The sequence below is a fragment of the Notechis scutatus genome, chromosome 3, assembly GCF_049901735.1.
Source record: "Notechis scutatus isolate UNSWTSFEM ecotype Mainland chromosome 3, rNotScu1.2, whole genome shotgun sequence".
NCBI lineage: Eukaryota > Metazoa > Chordata > Lepidosauria > Squamata > Elapidae > Notechis > Notechis scutatus.
The window spans coordinates 64,284,609-64,307,648 of NC_142011.1; the positions used below are offsets into that span (position 1 = coordinate 64,284,609).

At 35.2% G+C, this 23,040-nt stretch overlaps 1 protein-coding gene across 4 annotated transcripts in view; it reads right to left on the reverse strand.

Moving 5' to 3' along the window:
* The window catches only part of GLIS1 (GLIS family zinc finger 1), a 219,282-nt gene that overhangs the window by 137,096 nt on the left and 59,146 nt on the right, over nucleotides 1–23,040 (reverse strand). For all 4 annotated transcript variants that reach the window (XM_087960295.1, XM_087960293.1, XM_087960294.1 and 1 more), the window contains exon 3: nucleotides 4,745–4,940. In XM_087960295.1, coding sequence (XP_087816421.1) covers nucleotides 4,745–4,940 — 196 coding nt within the window. The remainder of the gene's footprint in view (nucleotides 1–4,744; nucleotides 4,941–23,040) is intronic.

A 23,040-nucleotide genomic window follows, 5' to 3' on the forward strand; every position in this document is an offset into this window, starting at 1 on the left:
AGGACTACCTGTAGTCTGAATTAAATTTGAAGAATCAGTGATATGCCCCTCTATTAATATAGCTACGATCTCTAATAACAAATTTATATTGACTAGAAGCCCAATTAAAATTCAACATTAAGAAAACTAAGATCATGGCATCCAGCCCTCTCAATTGCTGGCAAACAGATGGAGAAGAAATGGAGGTAGTGACAGATTTTATTTTCCTGGGCTCCAAGATCACCACAGATGGGGATTACAGCCAAGAAATTAAAAGATGCTTGCTCCTGGGGAGGAAAGCTATGGCAAATCTAGACAGCATACTAAAAAGCAGAGACATCACCCTGCCAACAAAAGTGCCTATAGTTAAGGCTATGGTTTTCCTAGTTCCAATGTATGTTTGTGAAAGTTGGACCATAAGGAAGGCTGAGCGCCAAAGAATTGAGGTCTTTGAACTATGGTGCTGGATAAGACTCCTGCAAATCCCTTGGACTGCAAGGCGATCAAACTGGTCAGTCCTAGAGGAGATCAACCCTGACTGCTCTTTAGAAGGCCAGATCCTGAAGGTGAAACTTAAATACTTTGGCCATCTAATGAGAAGGAAGGACTCACTGGAGAAGAAACCAATGCCAGGAATGATTGAGGGCAAAAGAAGAAGGGGACGACAGAGTATGAGGCTGGATGGAGTCACTGAAGCAGTCGGTGTGAACTTAAATGGATTCCAGGGGATAGTAGAGGACAGGAAGGCCTGGAGGAACATTGTCCATGGGGTTGCAATGGGTTAGACACAACTTCATGTCCAACAACAACAAGAAACCCAATTAATTTGCAGTCTCTTTCAGCTTGCAATGGGGACATCCCTTAAGAAACCTACCATAATAACTTGGGCTTTCTTATCAAACAGTCACTTACTTTGGAGGGTTTGAATACGGTAATAAGGAAGGAAGCTATTACAAGTGTACAGTTCATTTGTGCTATGAAAGACAAGGCATAACCACTTCAACTGCTGAAGCATCATAGAAAATGTGTTAGTGATGGTTGATAGATCAGATGTCAGGTAAAAAGAACAAGGAGTGAAAGATTTTGATGGGAAACATGTTCCTTAAGTGTTGGATGGTTAGTTTTGCCTTTAAAGCAGTCAAAAATATTTGACAGATCTTAGCAAAGAACAAAGAGGAGTTTAAACCAATGCTTTTATAACTTCACTGAAGGCTATCATATAAAGGCTTCTTTATATAATAATAATGTAAGGAACTGAATAACAATGAACATCTGACCTGTAAAGAAAATTAATCATTCAATTTCTCCAGAACCACCACCTGATTTGTCTTCTCTGGGTATTTTATAAAGTCTGTATATTTTAGAAATCTTCCTAGCAGGATTCTACTGTAGTTAATACATTCACATTTATTTCTCTCTCTCTCCCCCCACAAAGAAAATGAATTGGGGGGAAAAACAATGATTTGCAGTTATAAGCAAGCAGAAATGGCTCTCAAGAGTAGGAGAAGGAGGAAGACAATAGTTCTGAGGGAAATGCTTGAAACACAATGGGGAAAGAAGGGGAACGCTGATCACTGGGTCACCATAGTGCCTGTGATGCCAGAAACAGGAAAACTAATGACAAGATCAACAAACTGATATATATTCACTATTCAGTTACTGAGAAAATGGCAAAACTACAGAACCTAGGGCAGGTTTCAGGAGTAAAAGGAATTATTTCAGTCACCTGCTGCTTTATATCTCAATAGCATCTCTTTCATGTTCTGTGGCATATAATCCTGTGTTGTTCTGGGAATCTTCTCTGAAACAGAGTTGTAAGGAGTTCATATTTCATAAGGGAATACTATGATCTCCTGAATACAGACATCTGTCATTTCCTCATTATGGATTTTTCAAAAAGCTCCTGAAAAGATCTAAGCTGGGTCTTCTCTTCCTCCTTTTGTTTGCTCCAACCCCAATTACCTTTGCATCATAATTGTCGTCAATGACAGAATAAAACCAGCTTGTTAGTAGTAACCATGTGGATTCCTAACAAGATCAAGATGGCGTTAACATATATAATGAAATTAAAAACAGAAAAGCTTCATGACAGAATTAAAATTCTTGCTGTCTCACGCTGGGACTATAAAAACTGGCATTAGATAGTATTCCAGATAAAAGCTGAAGTTTTGAAGGTTATTTTGTCCACCACTGTTCAAATTTTCAAAGAAGCAAAATATTTCAAGGTTTGGTAAAAAAGAAAAGGCTTGGTGTTTATCCAATTAGTTACTCCCAATAAAGGAAGGGTATCTGTCAGCGGACAGAGAGGAGGCCTTTTCTCCTCATAGTCTTCAGCATGGGCACAAAAACTGGTCTAGATAGCTGAGGGAATCCTCCAAATTAGAGTTGGAGGCCCTGAGCTACAGAATATGAAGGCCAAATTTTACATGATATTTACAAGTGTATTTCCTCAAACATGATAAATACTGGAAATATATTTTTTATTTGTAGCAAATTCCTTCTTCAGTAGAAATTCCCTATCTACTAAGGAAGCAACTTGACTGAAAACTGGATAAAAACATTATTTTACAACACTAGTTTTAAAAGAAATGTTTCAATTTCTTAAATAAAATTGATCTGAAAATAAATCTGCCACTGATATTATCAGATTAAAATGACCAAATCAGTCAATAATCACAAAAATGTAGAAGTTTATATTTCTTTTTTATCAATAAAATGAATCAATAAAATTAAAAAAAAAATATAGAACAGTAATACAAAAAACATTAAAATAATAATTTGAAAATATATATGAAGGAGTTTATAATTTTAAAACTGTTTCCTACATTTTGAAATGCTTTGCAACAATTTATAATTTGGAAAAATAAACCTATAGTAGAATTACTTGCCAAATTTTGTCATTCAAAAGCGATTGAAATTGAGAAAATTTTGCTCCTTTTGTAAATGCGTGTGACCATCTTGCAGATTTTGACCCACCCACTCCACAAATGCGGCTTTGTGTTCAGAATCAAGTAATAGGCAAAACAATTGGGAATCTCTAAATAGAAGTAGGATTGTAATGTACAGTAATTTGAAGTGCAGCTATTCCGCTAAGTAATGATAAAGATATACTCTTACTCAAACAGCCCTTCCTAATGTCTAAAGCCCCATCCTGATCTCCAAAAATACAATTGCCATTAACTGCTAAGAAAGGATAATTTTTATCCTGCTACATTTGGAAGCCATTTATAGAAATTAAACTGTTTGATAGCTTTTATTCCTTGTTTTAAAAGCACTAATATCCTATTAACAAGACTATAGTACTTTTATATCGTCTTACATGACATAGATACTGCTTTACCCTGTTTCCTTTCATGGTGTAGCATGGAAAGATCTACTTTCTGGTACTTGAAACTAAGTTTCTGATCCACTTTAAATTTAAGTAGATGATTTATTTTAACCCAGATTACAAACATAAGGTCTTTCTCCTTATCCACCACATCTTATGGGAAAAGTTAGAGACCAATTTGAATACATAGAAATCATGCACTGTATAAGCCGTACTTAACTCTGGAGAAAAATATGAAAGATATTCTAGCTCCCTCATAAATCTCAAGAGACCCCAACATATATTATATTACATAAAGAGGCAAGTTAAAAGAAAGGGATGTTTTATCTCTACATTAACTAAGTTACTATCTTAGCAAGTGATTAGCCAATATTAATTTAGCTTTAGGAAACCACGCCAGATATTATAGCAACGAAGGAAATTAATTAACTTGAAATACCATGGCATTATTCAAATATAGGAAGGGCCATTGCTAAAACACTGCAGAACTGTTTTCCAGAATTAAAGACCTAAATTAGTTTACAAAAATCAAAAGAAATGGCAATGTGCCACAATTTGTTTATGGAATTTGTCAAAATGGCTGCCTTCACAAAACACAGTAAGCCAAAACAAAATATGATTTGTTTTTTTCAAGGACAGAAGTTTGGACTAGAAAATATCTAAGGTCCCTTCCAGCCCTATAATTCTATGATAATAGAGATGATTGTCCTAGGACATGGGTTACTACTTTAATCAGGAATTTTGAATTATGGGTGGCATGATAAGGGATGTTCCATCAAAAAATTTTATTTGGAAAAGAACTGAATCTGTTCTCTTTAAAGTGCAGGTAGTCATTCTTGAATAAGTACTCATTCAGTGACTGTCAAAGTTACAAGGGTGCTGAACAAGGGTGACTTATGACAGGTCTTCATAGTTGTGGTCAACGTGTCCCATCTGTCATATGATCACAATTTGGATGCTCGGCAAATTGTCTCATAATTATGACAATTGCAGCTTTAGCCATCATTTGCAACCTTCACTGCTGACTTCTGACAATGTCAATGGAGAAGTTAGCAAGAAATTGCAAATGGTGCTCATGTGTCCATAGGAACTGCATGAAATTCACATAACAAACATAAGTACACTGCCACAACTTCCATCAGGTTGGCACAGTCACATGACACTGTGTTTTACAATCATATTGTTCAACAACAGAGTTGCAGGTGCCAATTACCAGTTAAAGGATTACTTTCATTTTGGATTGTAGCTAAATCATCCATGTTCTTCTGTTGAACTATACTGCAACAACAAAGTGCATTTGAGGTATAAGGTGTAACTATAACAAATTGAAAGGCTGGTGAAGGCACGATATGCAAATGTGGAACCATATTCAGTGGGGAACTGTCACAACTTCAAAAATAGTTGTACATGTAAGATAAACAAAACTGAAAACAATACCTGGTATCTGGGCAAGACATGTTCAGCTGACTAACTTGGAGGAGTCTTTCACACGGCAACAGGTGTTCTCGGGCAAATGAGTTTCCTGAGTGGGAAAGCAGGTTCTGCCTACATAAAGGCCCCAAACTATTTGCCATCTCCATGTCCACCACGTTATTGTCAGACATCAAATTACAATGGCTGTAGCCACCATTCACTGTTAAAAGAAGAAGTGAAAGAAAAAAATAAGTATGAACTCTTTACTGAGAGAGTTGAAGTATCTCTCATGGTTCCCCTCCACCGTATTCCATCTGCTTTTGACAACTGGTTTAATGAAATCAGGAGACAAAATAAAACATTTCACATTAATTGTGATTCCGTTTTAAAAGATTTATCTACTCTGAATGATGATTATTGCTTTTTCCAGATACCATTACAGCCTTAACAGGATTCTTTTCAAAAGGAATGAGCACACTACTATGCACCAATGTTTTCTGTTTTAATTTGAACTGTCTTTTACTCAGACAACTAACAGTAAAAATTAAAAGCATAAACATCTTATGAAAACAATCCAAATCAAGTATCAATTAACGCAAAAGGGTCTGCTGAAATAGAAAATCTTGATCCTTTCTCTAAAGTAGCAAGAATAAAGATTGAAAGAAATTCCCAATGCCTAAAATCCCCTGTCCTTTGGGCCCAACAAACCAACCTCAGAAAGTGACAGCATTTTCACCATCTCTGTGGTTCTTGCTTAGAAGAAAAGAGGACTGAAATATCAAATCAAAAGTTGAAGTACTATAGGGTGTCCTGCCAGAGCAGGGGGCTGGACTAGAAGACCTCCAAGGTGCCTTCCAGCTCTATTCTGTTCTACAAATCTCAGAGAAGTATTTTAGAATTTCACTTGCTGCTCAGAATATTTTACACAGGACCCAAGGATGATGATTTTAGAATCTGACAATTACCCTTGTCTTAATATTTGAGTCTCTTTATTAGAATCTAATATTTATTTGTTAAATTTACTTCCTCACAATATCACTGTGGGATTACTCTAGGCAGCTTACAATAATAAAAAGAAAAATGAAAGGAATATAAATAGACCAGAAGTAAAATAATAAAATAATAAAAATAAAATACTGTCATCTCACCTATGTATTAGTTTACTAAAAATGACTTCACAATATGGAAGCTCTAATAATGAAAAAAAATTCTGACTAAAATGGCAAACTATTTTTAAAAAGGATTTCAATATATTTAATTTATACCAATATTAATTAGAAGAAAACTAATTTAAAAAGTCAGATTAAAATATGTTATGATTTAAACAAGAATTTTATTTGTTTACAGGTTAATGATAATAAGTCTTTTAATCACAGCTGCAAATGACATGGGGAATTGTACAGCTTTGGAATTAAGTTTCTTATTTTAAAGATTTCAAGAGAACAGCTTTTAAACTATAAAGTGTACTAACAGATAAATCAATATTTATTATAGGCTTGGAGTAGCACAATAACATACAGAAAAGAATTATATTCCAATATTTGATTCTATTTGAAGAAAATCCCAATTTTACATTGTTAGTTTTTAGACATTAGCAAAATCAAATTGTTCTTTTGACTTATCAATTTATATAGAATTTATTTTTGTATATTCTATACTAATTATATTCTATTGGAATAATGAGTAATTTTCCTTTTTTGCTTAAATAACTATTAGATTTTCAAATAAAGAAATAAAAACTAACACAAACTAATAATTAATATAAAAAAAGAAAGAAGCAAAGAATAAAAAAGTAAAAGCCATAGTGCAGAAAGAAAAAGAAATACAAGGAAATGACTTATGATTTTCTTTTACAGCAGACATCACCATAAGTTTCATTTTTCTGTTGTCTACCATTTGTCACTTATAATTTCTTTTTTTCTGTTTTCATGAAAAAAGTCCAAAGGGGGTTTCCAATGAGCCTTAAAATTATCAATGCCTTTTTTTAATCAAAGTTGTCAATATTGTCATCCATTGTGAGTAGTGTCAAATCTTTTCATTGTTGTGCATCTAAAAGTTTTACTGCTGTTGTCATATACAGAAATGAAGTTCCATGAAGTTTTTTTCCATGAGTTTTTGGGACAGCTAAGCTGTTTGCTTAGCAGCTCCATAAGGAATATCTCTGGTGTCAACTGTATATTAATCTTTAAGATCTTATAAATTAATACACATAATTGAATCCAAACTTTTAGCTGTTCTATATGTCCACCAAGAATGATAAAGTTCCCCCTTGGTGTTCATATTTCCAATATATATGTCTTAGATGTATAAAGGTACTTCATATAAATAGTTTTCCTTCTTGTGAATGTTAAGGTATTCCACACAGTAATGGTAGATTACTGAAATTTAGCATTCTCAGTCCCACTCTTGATTTTGAAATCTGACTTTATCACTGCTAATTTACTATAGTTTCCTAGGGAGGTTATGTCAAATTCTTGATTAAGTCTAATCAGCTTTGAACCAAATACACTTGGTTTATTGATATCACCCATTCCTATGAGCAAGACTACTGCAGAATGATTGTAACCATTTGCTTCATCACGTAATTTTAATTCCAGAAAGTGAAACACTGTTGGCACTACTGGCAACTAAGAATACAAGGAAGTTATTGAATAAATAGTTACAACTAGCCAGCTTTCTCATTTAAAGTAAAGGTACTAATAATATCTCATGCAAAAAAATGTGAGTGTGAATAAATAAATCCAATCACACTCACAACAGGATAAATTCAGGGGACTTTCAGGTTCCTAAAATATGTTCTCAATATTGCAGTGCAGATTACTGTCATCTACTTTGCACTCTGGCTGGTATTCTTCCACTTATAATTATTACACTTTCTGAAGTGAAGCCATTACTTTGTATTTCATTCCCTTCCTGTTTCAATACAAACTTCTGTTTTCTTATTTGTAGAAAGAGTTCTTTCTATTCTTGAGTCTGTCTTCAGATTAAAATGGCTAATGGTGGTGTTTCCAGGTAGTCCTCAATTTATGACCAACTGGTCAAAACTATGATGGACCTCCCTGGTGGATACTGTACTTACAACCCAAATTCAAAATTCATGAGGTTATATGACTACATTTCAGGCAGTCAGCAACTACATGCATTTATAATCATTTGGAGCACCCCACAGTCATGTGAACACATACTGCAGTTTTGCTGAAAACCAACATTTTCGTAACTGTAAAAACCAACATTTACTTACTGTATTAAATGAAACACTAATTACTTATTCTCAAAGGCTATCCAGTTCCCTAATTATATAATAGGAAAATTAGCATGATTTTAACAATATTACCAAATGGATTATGCCCTGGGTTTAAGACCCTCAATTATGCCAAGATTAAAATAAAAACATCAATCCAATAAATGAGTCGAAGTACAAGATAAAATTCAACAATGGAACTTTACAGTGAAATTGCAAAGGTTGGATGGAAAGGGCAACCAATTCAAACAGAGTTTGTATTTTAGGAATTTACCCAATTAAGAACAATGAACAAATAGTGGTAATGAATGTCACTTAAAACTAATGACTCACATTTCAAACAAATATGGGTTTGAAATATTTGCCTAACCATCCCTAGAGACTTTGTGGCTTTTGTGGCATCTGCCAAATTAAGTCATTTGCTTATTCTTACTATTTTGAGACATCATACACAATGCACCTACAACATGTTTAAAGATAGCTACTTTTTAACTGGCAGCTACAAGTGACAGTATCCTTTCAGAATGAGGCTTTACATGAGACTGATTTGAAATAAATCAAATCATCCATCAGAGCAATCAGCACTTGTCTTGCTCTTACATTTCCAGTTTGTCTTTCCACAACAGACAAGTACCTGTTTATTAGTCTAAGAGAAAATAAAATTTTCCTTTCTTAAAAAAGACTGTTTATAAACCATGCAGATAATGCATTCCTGGCTAGTTAGGATAGGTGAATAGCTACTTTGGAGTGAAGTCATAAATTATGTTCACCACAGAGCTGGATACATACACAGCCTTTCAAGATAATAAAAACTAGTGAGATGGGATAAGAGATTTCTTTTACAGAATGCAACAGTGTTATATTAAAATGCTAAGTTTAAATAACAGCGATGATAAATACAAATTTGTTTGAGTAACCACCGTTTTTTGTTTATGATATAAAAAGGACTAAATGAGTTAAGAAGGGGAGAAAATTAAATAATGAAAAAGTATTTTCAATGTGGACATCAAACACCATTTTTACAGATGCAACCATTCTACGATGTGGTGATCTATGTCTTCAATTAATCTTGTCTCATCGTCAATGAAATCATGTGTCTGTGAATTAATTAATGACTTTCAGTGAGGATTCATGGTAAACTAGGAATCTCTGAAGGAAAAGAGACAGCATTGTGGTAAGATCAAGAATACGTTGAATGGCAATATTATGAATCTGGGAATGAAATCTATCCAGCATAATTTGTTGTATTTTAAGAGGTGATGATAAGTTATTAAAGTTTGAGAGAAAATGATGTTACTAAAATTGTTTATACTTATTGTTATGAACAGCATTTCTTTGTATATATTTTTTATTTACCAATTCTTATTTTTTCTATTTCTTTTTTCTGCAATCTGAACTTCTTTGAGTTTAATTTAAATTAGTTTTTACTATGTTTATTAAAAACTTTAATAAAATTATTTGTGTGTGTTAATTTTCTGCTATTCAAGATTTTAAATTAAGAATCACTGATTCACAAGAAAATTAAATAAGTTGTTCAGTACCAGTCTGTAAAATCCAGCATTTTGTTTTATTAGTTTGTTAATTTTTCAAAGCTCTAGGCTTTGCATATATCATGCTGTACAATATGTCACTTAGTCAACAAAAAAGCCATTGCAGTAAAAATAAGTTCCTTTCCCCCCAGAAAGGAACCTATTTCCTCAACTTAAATTGGCACATCTATCTAGAAATGTGAACAATAAATCTTAAAATAAAAGAATTAAAAAATTAATAACCTTTATCACTTCCAAACTTTTAAGCTTGAACATACAGAACCAAGATCACACACTTTTTTTTAATGCCAAGATGACAAACGTATGGATCCCCTGTTAAACTGCCAGTACACATCATCACCAATCATGCTGTCTGAGATCATCTGGACATGTAGCCCCTTCTATCTGAAGTCCCATAAATATTTCCACAAGCTTTGGGTGCTCCAGAAAAGCTGCTACTGTGGGTATAGAGAGAAGGAACAATTGATGGAATTGTATGGGATATCCCTGTATAGCAATAGAGAATAATCTGGTCATCCAGAGTTGGTTTTATTGAACAAAGTGAGACAACCTCCTTAAACATCAGATTTCTGAAAGAGTATATCATTTAGCTGTACACTATTTAATTTATTGCACTTTTGTATGGCTAGAAAATTCTATCCTTGGCTGCCAGAATAACTTGGCTAATATTGCATTCAATGAACACCAAATTGAGTGTGCATGTCTATCAGAGAGCAGTTTATTATCCTGCTTTACTATCTTTAGTCAGCTACCAATATCATTGGTAAACATTTAATGTGGTCCAAATTCCAGTATTACAACTTGGATCCAAATCCCATTTTTTAGAACAAATTATCCCTAATTTATGTATCTGAAATTATTCTGATACTACATTCATACTCCCATACCATTCGAAGGGTGTTCATCCCAAAGTGCATAGCTAAATATCTATGGATCTAGTTGCCTCTTGAAAAAGCACCTTTGAGATTTCTGATACTAGTTTGTTAAATTAAGAATTATTTATTTATATATTTATATTTATATATGTTTCTATCACACGAACATTACTTCTCATGCAGAGAAGTCACATAGACGCAGCCACTACAGATATTGGAAAACCACCCCAAGCCCTGACACACACAGGAATCTGTGATGCATAGACAAGGTCATAGCTTTACAATGTAGAAGAAAAATAAGTAATGAAGCAGAACCTCTCTTTTGTGATACTTTTCTGAGCATAGTCTGACACTGAGCAGAAAAAAGACGACAACAGTTTCACTTTGAAATTACTGCCAAAGAATGGTAAGAACACTGTATGTTCTTTCTAAAGAAAACGACATCCAATTGTTCTCTCACTATACAATATGTATAACTGGCAGGAAAGGGGTTCATTAACATCAGCTGAACAACTGGAAACAATATTCTAGCCATATATTTGGAGGAAGAGCAGACCTCTGATTATACCTTTCAACTCCTAGATTCTAGAATTAGGAATAGAAGTGAATTGCAATTATGTGGAGGCCACTTTCCATTATTCCCTGTTATTGGCTGCTTCCATGCTAAGAAACATTTCAATGGATAATTACCCCACCCCACGTCAATAAACCACCAGACACTATAATGTTATAGAGTCAGACCAAGGGTTACCAAACTTGGCAACGTTAAGACTTGTTGACTTCAACTCCCAGAATTCCTCAGCCAGCCATGCTCACTAGGGAATTCTGGGAATTGAAGTCCACAAGTCTTAAAGTTGCCAAGTTTGGAGACGCCTAATGTAGACTTAATCAGCAGAGTCCAAAGGAGGAGTAAGTAGAGAAAATACAATATTCAGAGGAACTCAATCAGAGGTAATAAGTTATTCCATACAGTAAATATAACAAGGAATAAAGGTGAGGCAGGAACAAACCTGCTTTGGAGAAAACATGGTTCCATATGTTTATGCACTGAACTGATAATAAAGGAAGCATTTTACAGCAAAAACGAAGTACAGCAGTCCTATCAAATACTGCCAAATGGGAAACGGGTCCCTTCTCTTTCCTTCAGTTGCTGCTTGGTAAGGACCTCTTGATTATTTTCTATTCAACAGCTGCAATTAATTGAAATTTTGGGCTTGGACAATCTTGAACTGCGTCACCTGCGGTCCAATCTAGGCATCATTCACAAAATTGTCTGCTGTAGCATCTTGCCCGCCAAAGACTTATTCAGCTTCAATCACAATAATACACGGGCAAACAACCGATACAAACTCAAGGTAAACCGCTCCAAACTCGATTGCAGAAAATACGACTTCAGCAACAGAGTGGACAATGCCTGGAATGCCCTACCCGACTCTGTTGTTACAGCTTTAACCCCTCGCAGCTTCAACCTCAAATTGTCTACCATGGACCTCACCCCATTCTTAAGAGGTCCTTAAAGAGTGTGCGTAAGTATTTATTTGTATTTACTTCCTTTGTTCATGTTTATGTTCATACCTATACTTGTTATCGTGTACATGTTTGACAAATAAATAAACAAACAAACTGCTTGGCCCACAGAACTGAGTATCACAGGAATTCTTGATAACACCAGTATCATCAAGGAAAACAGGCTTACATTGTTTTAAAAAAATAAAACACAATGCAGGGCACTCTGAATTTGTACACAGATGTAGAAATATTGTGTGACTATACCAAGGACATCCATATCTTAAGAAAGAACTAAAAATCAAGAATTCTTGGTTCTACATTTCTGCAATCTTAATGCAGATAATAATTCTAAGCCAAACTATACATGCTTTCTTGCAAAATAACTCTAACACCTTTGGTTTGAGTGCATTAAATGTTACCTTTAATGGGAACAAATTCCTTTTGGACTGGAGGACCGCATTTTTTCCCATACTAAATATAATAAGTTAATACAAAGCTCTTAGAAAAGGAAACAATGATGAATAAAACCAATTTTTCTTCACAGTATACATTTTTCCTGTAATTGCCTCCTTGCCAACTATTTATGTGTCTGAATGGGCTTCAATATTTTGTTTTTCTTATTAAATCCAAATGAAGCTCAGATGAAGATAAAGGTTTCTAATGCTCCAATATAATTTGGAAATGATATATTATGCATAAAAGAGACTGGCATTCTTTGAATGTTTTTGCAATAGTTCTCATTGTTAGCCAGAGTTTCTATTACAAAATCTCAGCACTTTAACATTGTGCTGTGAGCTGTTTTATAATAGAAAGATCTTTGGATAAGATAATTTCCAGATTAGATCAAGCACTGGATCTAGTAGTGGTAAAATATCATCCAACAATAAATTATAGAATAAAATAATGATTGGTAGTTTGCAGATTTGTGCAGTCAGAATTTAACATCAGAGTGTCCTTCTGGGTGAAAAAGAACTTACCTAAATTGATTTTCACCTGGCTACTAAATTTTGGTATAATATTTCTTATTCTAATTAATTACAAATCAATCAAAAATATCTACAGTTCTGTTGACTAAGACAGAAATTTCCATATTATGTGGTAGTATGGACAGATAAGTTTTTTCTAAAATGAAAGAAAAGAATTTTGGAAAAAAAAACTGACTTCTTAATTATTTAAATATATGGCACAAAACATTTTTAATATAAAATTAATGCCACTGCAGGAGATATATTCAATAGCTGGTTCTGGGAAGAGATCTATATAGCAGCTGACAAAACCACAAAAAGCAAGCCACACAACTGCCAAGGAAACAATAATAAATAAATTGAACAAAATGGAAAACAGGGTTTAAAAAAAGGCAATTCTCCAAATACTCAACATCACATCTGTCCCTTGGAACAAATGAAATGGGGTCAATTTGAGAGCTCCAGATGTTTTTCTTTCTAAGACAGAGAGCTTTCTACCAGTATCCACAAAAAGAATTTGACCTCAATGTTGTCATTAAAAAGTTAAGATAACTCTGTAGCACTTCCCAAAGTTTTTCCTTTATTATCCAAAATTGCGTAGCAGAAAGTCCTTTTTACCACTTATTAAAAACTCCCCATTTAAATGTCTCTGTAGTGATTGGATAATGGGTTTTATTGATGTTTACTGACGTTACCGAAAGAAAAACCACTTTTACCTAATTCTGGGTAATTTCACAGGTTTGGGAAACACTGATTTAGAGAATTGGCAAATCTCACACAAATCTTTAGGTAATATTTCAGTGATTTGACCAATGCATAGTACAATGTAGTGTTAATCTATCTGAATCTTCCAGATGAAAACAGAATAAGTCACATTGCAATATAAGAAATGTTACAGCAAAGTCACCACGCTAAAATATATACTGTGTGCAAATACATCAGTGCTATAAAAATTCAATTTCAGCTAGTAGAATCAATAGATATAAGACAAAAGTTACCTTAATAAATAATAACAAAACAAAAGAACAGGTGGAAATGCCTTCTCAAGATTTAAACAAATATAACCACTAATTGTCCAAATAACTACTTTGAATTCAATGAACACAAACATTGCAAAAATCAGTTGCAGAAGGTTTTGTGTTGAGATTGACAAGGATTTATTTTCTGTTTCTTCACCATAAATTAGAAACACATATGATCATGTTTACTACATTGCGACCACATAGGAAAAGAAACTGTTTCTTTGCATGTAGTATTTCTCCATTATATTATATTCAGCCATCCAGCTGAATATAAGAAAGCTGTTACAGAATTACTCATTTGTTTGGAAATGTTGACTATGTGTTTTTTATGGAATTGATCAACAGCAAAGAAACTATAAAGCTAATAGATAAAACTAGATAATTTATTTTTTTTGGTCTACATATTGGCATTAAGGCTTACAATATCTTAATGAATTTGCTGGTACATCTATAGTTTCATTCCTGTTATGCATTACTAGACTTACAGCATGTCAAATAAATCACTGTAATGAAGTTTGATGAACAAAGATTTTGATGGTGGTACACCATAATTATAAACATCAGCAGTAAAGCTTTTTTCAATCATGAAAAGAAAAGCACTTTGATGATGGCCTAGAAAAACTGCCTGATTAAAATTACTTTTGGCATTTCAGGCAATGGAAATCTTCAAGTATTGCTCTGACCTTTACTCTTCAAAATGCATCTTTTGTTAGTAAATTGCAATATCTTTAATCATACAATATTAAGGACACTACGAATCAGAAGAACATGCAATAAGTTTGATTTATGTATGTAAATTTGAAAGAATCTATACCCATGGTAAAAATTATTCAACTTCTAAAGAAAGAAACGGCTATAGCATCACAATGATTTTCCCCTTTCATATGGAAAGAATCAAATGAAATAAACTGCTGGAACAGACATAATATTATAAAATTGCTATGAACCTTACATTCAGATTTCTTCTTGATGTATGTCTTATAAATTTAAAACCTGAGTCAGATCAGGTGTAAGATTCAATATAAATCGAAAATCACCAGTCACTGCTTTTACATTTCTGCACATATCATATACAAAATGACTATTTCACAGAGCAAACTTTTACATCCATCAACATGTTATCATAAACCATAAGTATCTTTGTTAAAAAAAAAAGACAGATAACAAACTAGATGTTATAATGAGAAGAGATGTGTGATTTTACTGCTCAAAATATTTTAGTAAATATTCTTGCAACTAAACAGTATGAATTTGTGGTGGAGGTAGAAGACAAGGTTTGCTCAAGTTGTCTTCTTTTTTCACTCATCCTGATCTTTTTCATCATTTTTTTCCAAGGGGTTGAGAACCAGCTGATCATTGGATCCCTGATGATTAGAGTTTTAACTGGGGGTTTTTTAGAAGAATTTTTTAGAAGATCAGTTGTAAAAGAGACAAATATAATTCTAAACTCAGAAGTGCCATACTGTCAGCTTTACTGTCAGCCTGTACAAAGGAGAGTTCTCTCTAACATGCTTTCACCACCCTCCTCCTCCGAATTCCATTTACAAGATGGCTGTTTAGGTTGCAACTCTTACTTCTTTCTCTGATGGATATGCTTCAATGTACAGTATGTGGGAATGACCTTGGGAGACTTGCCCAGAGAAAGTGCCTAGAGAAAAAGTTAGATAAGAGACAATATGTTCTCAGCTGGATAAGGGTGGGGCAAGAGGTTCAGAAGAGACCCTCCCTAATTTCCTGGGACAAAAGAGATGGGGAAGGAGAATTATACTTTCAGACTTGCAAGATTCTGTTAATTTCACCTTACAACAAAGTAGAATAAGCTGATCTGGTTGTGTTTCCTGCCTGGTATATCTGGTAACAAATAATACAAATATTGGTGTTGTTTGGTTAAGATTGTGTAACCACAACCCCTAATTTGCTTTAGCAGAATAATTAGAATGGGGGTGTATCGATCATTTCATTTGTTTGCTAAACATTTGTGAATCAAAATCCTTGCTGATACCTTGCCAATCATCCAGAAATTGAATATACATTCTATCCATGCTATTATACTGCATTTTGTGTAAAAAAAAAAAAGTCAACATTTTGCTACTTTGGAAGTTTTTTTAAATGAACTTTTTAAAAATAAATTTGCAATGTCCAGCACAATAATATGGCAAATGCTTCTTTCAAACATCTTCCCCAACTCAGATATCATTTAACTATTTGTTCAATTACTACGTTATATCATAGCATACTATAGTATTTTCATAGCTATATTTTACAAGGACTTTAGTCCTACTATTAACACGTAACAATATCTAAGTCACATATTCATCTGATCAAAAGATTGTCATTGATATATGAAAAAATATATTAAGATATATATACAGAAAATGCTAATATATTTATAGACTCCCTGCAAACAGATTAGAAAAATAACAGGATATGTAGATTGTTAAAAACTCTAGAAAATATTCCCTTTTCTCTCTGCCACTTTCTGATCCATCAAACTTTACCTCTACTATTTTTCTCAATAGAACAGTAAAAGGTGAAAAATACATAAACTACAACATTTCTTTTGAGTTGCATGGTCAACAGAATTACAGAAAAAATAACTACCCAGGGAATACACCAGACATCTGCTATTATTTCACTACCGGATCACAATGATGAAAAATCAGGAAAACAAAAAACAAAATGCATTAAACAAGTGGTAAGTCTGGAATGATTCAGTTTCCTCTCAATATGTCACTTTCAAAAATTTTCTTAGCTTATGAACCAAAGATCATTCTAACCACTGAATCGTTGCAAAGAATGTGACAGCATCCGTCCAGGCACTGTTGAGTTGAGAAGGCTGTGGTTGAAATAAGTGTTTCTTTACTTCATCTCTTCTCATAACCTCTTAATTCTCTCTCTCTTCTGAAAATATTTAAATCTTGAAAATATGATGCAACGAGACAGATTATATCACTGAATGCTAGTTTTAGACTTCAGAGATATACTGTATACTGACTCATTATGCTTCACTTTTTCCAGTTCTTTCAGAGTTTATGCAGGATCCATCGCCATTTTGGTTACCTAAAATGAAGGACATGAACTGACCACAGTAAACACTTGTACATAATAAATTCTTTCTGATTATAAGAAAAAACTTTTAAGACCCACTTTGTTAATTGATAATAACCTTTGATGGTTATGTGAAAGAATATAAAAAGAATTTGGTTTTATTAAAGAAAAGAAACCAGAGGGTTTTTTTCCAAATCAAATCAATAAAAACTAAGTTGATGGCCGCAAAATGCTTTGGGATTTTATAAAGTATACAATACTCCTGTCCACTCTCACCATCAATACTGATGCTAATGGGGCTGGTTTTTTCATTTGCTTTTAAAATACTCCCACTGTTAAAGCATGAAAAAAGTCAAGGAAACATTAGTGCACTTACTGTAAGAGAGAAGACGGCAAGGAAGTAATGGACAGTAGGGAGAAAGCAGAACTGCTTAACTCATTCTTTGCATCAGTCTTCACGCAAAAAGAAACTATAGCCCAACCTACCAAAAACCTAACTATAAAAGGCAGACTAGAAATAAAAAATTAAAATAAGCAAGAAAATGGTTAGAGAACACTTATCTCAGGAGTGTCAAACTCAGCTGGCCAGGAAACAGCAAAGGATCGGCCTGCAGTGCCTCTCCCAGTGAAAACAGAGGCGTGGGGAGCGCACACGTTTCATTTCCACTGCAAAGGGTTGCAGGAGGCCCTCGCGGCTGAAAACGGGGTGTGTTGGGGGTCACGTACGCATCCCATGCTCCCTTTTTACTGGCAGAAGGCTGCAGGAGGTCATATCGACCAAAAATGGGGCACGGGGGGGCTGCGCATGCACCCTACACTCCGTCTTTGTGGCAAAGGGCTGCAGGAGGCCATTGCAGCCCCCCCCCCCCCCAGGCTCAGTTTTTGCTGGCAGAGGGCTATCAAAAACAAACTAAAAACAAAACAAGAGGAGAAATATTTTCCCTTTTATGTTTGGGCATGCAAGAAGGGATAGGAAAGGAGAAAGAGGAAGAAGAAGAAAGAAAAGGAAAGATGGGAAGAGAGCAAGAAAGGAGAATGAAGAGGAAAGGAAGAAGAAAAGGAAGGAAGATTAGAAGAGTGAGGGTGGGTCTCAGGGAAGTCCTGCCTTAGCACTTGGCCACCACAGATGCCCCCAACACAAGTCCTATGTCACGCCCACTATGGCCAGACCCACCCTAGCCACAGCACAACCAGCCCTCAATGAAATCAAGTTTGACACCACTAACTTTATCTTATCTTGATGAATATAAATCAATTGGACAGATTATCAATTGGACGGAGTTCTAAAGGAGCTGGCAGATGTTATCTCAGAACCATTGTACCATATCTTTCAAAAATCCTGGAACACTGGGGAATTACCTGAGGATTGGAAAAGAGCTGATGTGGTTCCCATCTTCAAAAACACGCACGCACACACACACACACACACACACAAACCCAGGAAACTGAAAACCAATCAGCCTAACACCAATACCTGGAAAGATACTGGAAAAGATAATCAAAAAACCTATCTGCAAACATCTAGAAACCAATACAGTTATAATTAAAAGCCAGCACAGGTTTGTGAAAAAAATAGATGCCAAATCAATCTTATATCATTTTTTGATAAAGTGACTAAATTAGTAGATCAACGAGATGGTGTTGACATAGACTTCAGCAAGGCATTCAAGAAAGTAGATCACAAGCTAAATTTGCAAATGACACTAAGCTGGTAGGAATAGCCAACACCCCAGAAGACAAGCTCGGGATCCCAAAAAATCTTGACAGACTTGAACAATTGTCCTTATCCAACAATATGACATTTAATGTGGAGAAAAGTAAGGTTTTAGGCATGAAAAACCAAAGTACAAGTACAAATTAGGTGAAACCTGACTCAAAAACAGTAACTGTGAAAGGGATCTTGGAGTCTTTGTGGACAATCAGTTAAATATGAGTATGCGACAGCAGCCAAAAAAAAGCTAATACAATCCTTGGTTGCATAAACAGAGCAATGGAATCAAAATCATGTGATATATTAGTACTGCTTTATAAAGCCTTAGTAAGACCATACCTGGAACTCTGCATCCAGTTTTGGTTACTACATTACAAAAAAGATGTTGAGACTTTGGGAAAAAGTGCAAAGAAGAACAACTAAGATGATTAAAGGCCTGGAGTCTAAAACATATGAAGAATGGTTGCAGAATTTGAATTTGGCTAGTCTGGAGAAAAGAAGGACTGGGGGGACATGATAGCAGTATTTCAGTATTTGAGAGACTGCCACAGAAAGGAGGGTGTCAGCTTATTTTACAAAGCACCAGAGGCAGAACAAGAAATAATGGATGGAAACTAATCAAGGAGAGACGCAACCCAGAATTAAGGAGAATATTCCTAACAGTGAGGACAATTAACCAGTGATTAGCCCGTAACTTGCAATTAACCCGTGATTAACCAGTAACTTGCAATTAGCCCGTGATTAACCCGTAACTTGCCATCAGAAGTTGTGTTTCATCACTGGATGTTTTTAAGAAGAGACTGGACAGTCGCTTGTTTGAAATGGTACAGAGCAGTGGTCGCCAACCAGTGGGACGGGGACCACTGGTGGTCCATGAGAAAATTTTGGTAGTCCTCAGAGAAATGTCCCCCTCAAAGCACTCCCCCAAAGCAATTAATCCAGGCTGCACAGGAACACAAAGCTGTGCCAGCCACATGGCCTGCCCACCCGATGGCCCCCACCCTTCAGCCGAGCTCAAACCTTATCTTGAGTAGAGCCACCTGAGCTGGAACTGGAAGGTAAGACCGACGGCAGGGGAGGGAAATTTGCCACAGGGTGGCTTACTGACAGAAAGTCAGTCCCATATTCCAGAGCTGCAGTAGTCACAGGACTGGCCCTTTGGTCATCCCAGAGCAGCTCCTCCAGTCCATGGCAGGCCGGTGCACCCAGGTGGAGGAGCAGCTGCTCCAGGATGTGACTACTGCAGCTATGGAATATGGGACCGACTTTCCCACCAACATCAGCAAGTCACCGTCAGTCAAAATTTATATTAGTAGTCTGTGGGATTTAAAATTATGAATTTGGTGGTCCCTGAGGTCCAAAAGGTTGGCAACCCCTGGTATAGAGTCTCCTGCTTGAGCAGGGGTTGAACTGGAAGACCTCCAAAGTCCCTTCCAGCTCTATTGTAATTGAAAGCATAATTTCCAATCAGTTGCCAGAAATGGTTGCATAAATCTGTACCACAAATTGACCTCATCCACTAACAAACTGAAGTATCAAGCTGTATAGCACAGTATTTCCCCCATGCTCTTCTACTGCCATCCATCATGCTGTAAGTTTTTATAGGTAATCAAATGATGCCATTGTCAATTCACATTGTCTGAGGTTTGATTTGTAGCACTGTAACATTAGCCAATCCAAGAGGACCACAAGCAATCTTTCTTTTCCAAAATGAGGCTTTCCATCACTTTTCCCTCACTATAGTACTCACTTTAAAAAGCCAATCTTCTATGCCAATAAATCTTTAGGATGATATGAAATATGATCCTGTAAGATACAATATGAAGTTGGGGAGAGGAATTCTTCAGAATCCTTTCTATCTTGCAAGGTATATGTCACCATATTGAGACTTTATATGTCACCAAATTGAGACTTTATGATGATTTTTAGACACTACAGGAGTGGGTCAGTTTGGTGCAATGGTTAAAGCATTAGGCTAGAAACTGAGAGACCACACAGAGACCTAGGCAGGTCACTCTCTCTAAGCCCAAATAAGGAGGTAATGTCAAGCCACTTCACAAAATCCTTGCCAAAACAGCTGGAGGGTCCTGTCCATGCAGTACCAGGAGTCAATAAATGACTTGGAAGGCTCCTTAGCTTCCAAAATGCGTACAAACAAATATAAGTACAGGGAAATGCTACGTGTATACAAAAATCTTGCTTATTCTGCTGTTGTGGTTTCTACAAAAACAAATGTGGAGCCGAAGAATAAAAATGTCTGCTTTAACACTATTTTATCAAAGTTAAGCCAGAGAAGCTAACAGATATGTTGCTTGGGCCTGGAAACTGAATACAAGAGGCCAATCAGAAATTTGTTCCTATAAATACATAAATCAATCTGGTTGTGATGCAAAATGGTACAAAAATGCCATATTTCCATCCAGAATTTGTTTGCCTATTAAATGTGTATGCTGTCCATCTCATTGTTGCAGTGACTCCACAACACTGTTGCTGGGAGTTGGACATATATATGCTTATATTATTATTATGGTTCATCACATGGTAAACCAGATGTCTAGACTGGATTTGGCATATTTATTGATTATCAAGTCATTCCCAAGGACCTGGGATAAGCAAATATTATTGTTTGATGGTGTTGATTGTATAATAAAAGTATTATAGGCAGTCCTTGATTTACGATCACAACTGAGTCCAATTTTTTTGATGTTAAGTGAAACACTGGTTAAGTAACTTTTGCCCCATTTTACAACATTTCTTGCGCAATTGTTAAGTGAACCACCGCAGTTGTTAAGTTAGTAACCCAACTGTTAAGTGAATCTGCCTTCCCCACAGATTTTGCTTGTCAGAAGATCTATTACATGACCTGGGACAGATCTTTTTATTTTTATGAATTAACCCTGCACCTTTGGTTCTACAATTCAACATGCCAAGAGTAATTATTTCTCAACCAAGGCAACTTCTCATTGCAATTATGTGATAGTGGTACTTCTTTCTAAGTAGGAAGGGCAGGCAGGAAGGAAGTATATTATTAATTTAGCTCACTATTTGTAAAGAACGTGTGAGTGAAAAAAAGATTCACGATTTTTTTCTAAAATCAATGTATAGAATTTAGCAGTTAATCTTACTTTTCTTATCTAATCAAAAGCACTGTAGCTGTTAATATAATTTAATAAAATAATTTAAAAATAATGCTATAGATCCAGCAACACCAAGGAAGTAATCCAGCTGATCCCATGAGTCCAAAAGCTAAAAGCAATAAAGCATATATTAATATAGTAATTGAAACCAGTATGCCAGCTGACCTACTGAAAGTCAACTAATTTTTACATAAGGACAAAAAGATTGCACTTTATTTCATTTATTTTGTCTACATTCTTTGATATTCCTATATAATTGGAAGCTCTCTAACAAAGAATTCCCCATTAGCCATTAGTTCTCTTGATATTTATCCATATTATATGTGTGTTATTATTCCATTTTTGGGGACTTACAACTGTGTTCCAAGCAGTCAAGCTAGCCTACATGTCACTCCCTCATCTCTATTTATTTTCACACCACCACCTTGAGATGGATTAACTAAGTTCATACACATTCACCAATCTTCTCACCTTTTGAGGATTTGAACCGGAGGTCCCATAGAGTTTAACCACTATGTCATGACACAACAATGAATCAACTTGGGGACTTTTGCCTTTTAAAGAATAAACAAAGTACAGGCCAACAATAGAGTTATGAATCAGCTAAGTCATCCAGGCTGCTTTGGAAATACAAAACAGGGCAACAGCTATCATTTTATGGAGAGAATTACTGTAAGAGCCTTCCTTTCAGAGACCTACAGGCCAGGAAACTAGGGAATATCATTGTGTTATTTGTTCATAATTGAACATTTTCAAAGAAAAGCTGACTAATGCAACAAGTGGAATCTGTTTTCTATTTGTGGTGCCAGCCTTATTTGGCTTGGGCAATGTACAGCTTTCTTTAGCAAACAAATAAACTATAAACCAGTGACCCAAAGAATCTTGGAAATTTTGCTGAAAAAGACTCTGTCTCTCTCTCTCTCTCTCTCTCTCTTTCTCTCTGAGAGAACTGAAGCCTTTCAAGAGTTTCAAAAAGTAATTCCCCAGATGCTCCCTCAAGAGTATGCTGTGGTCAAGCAGAACACATATTGTTCTCCTGATATTTCCAAAACCATTTGAACTATAGCTCCCATCATCCATAACCAGCAGGAGACCAAGGTGATGACAGTTGTAATTCAATCCATCAGGAACACACTGGAATGGGAAAGACCAACTTCCAAATAAGAAAAAAGAAAGTAGCTTATTAACGAGTTGTTTAATACAATTCTATATCCTGTCAAGAATTTCATGAAATTCATTCTTTCATGACAAAAATGGTAGTA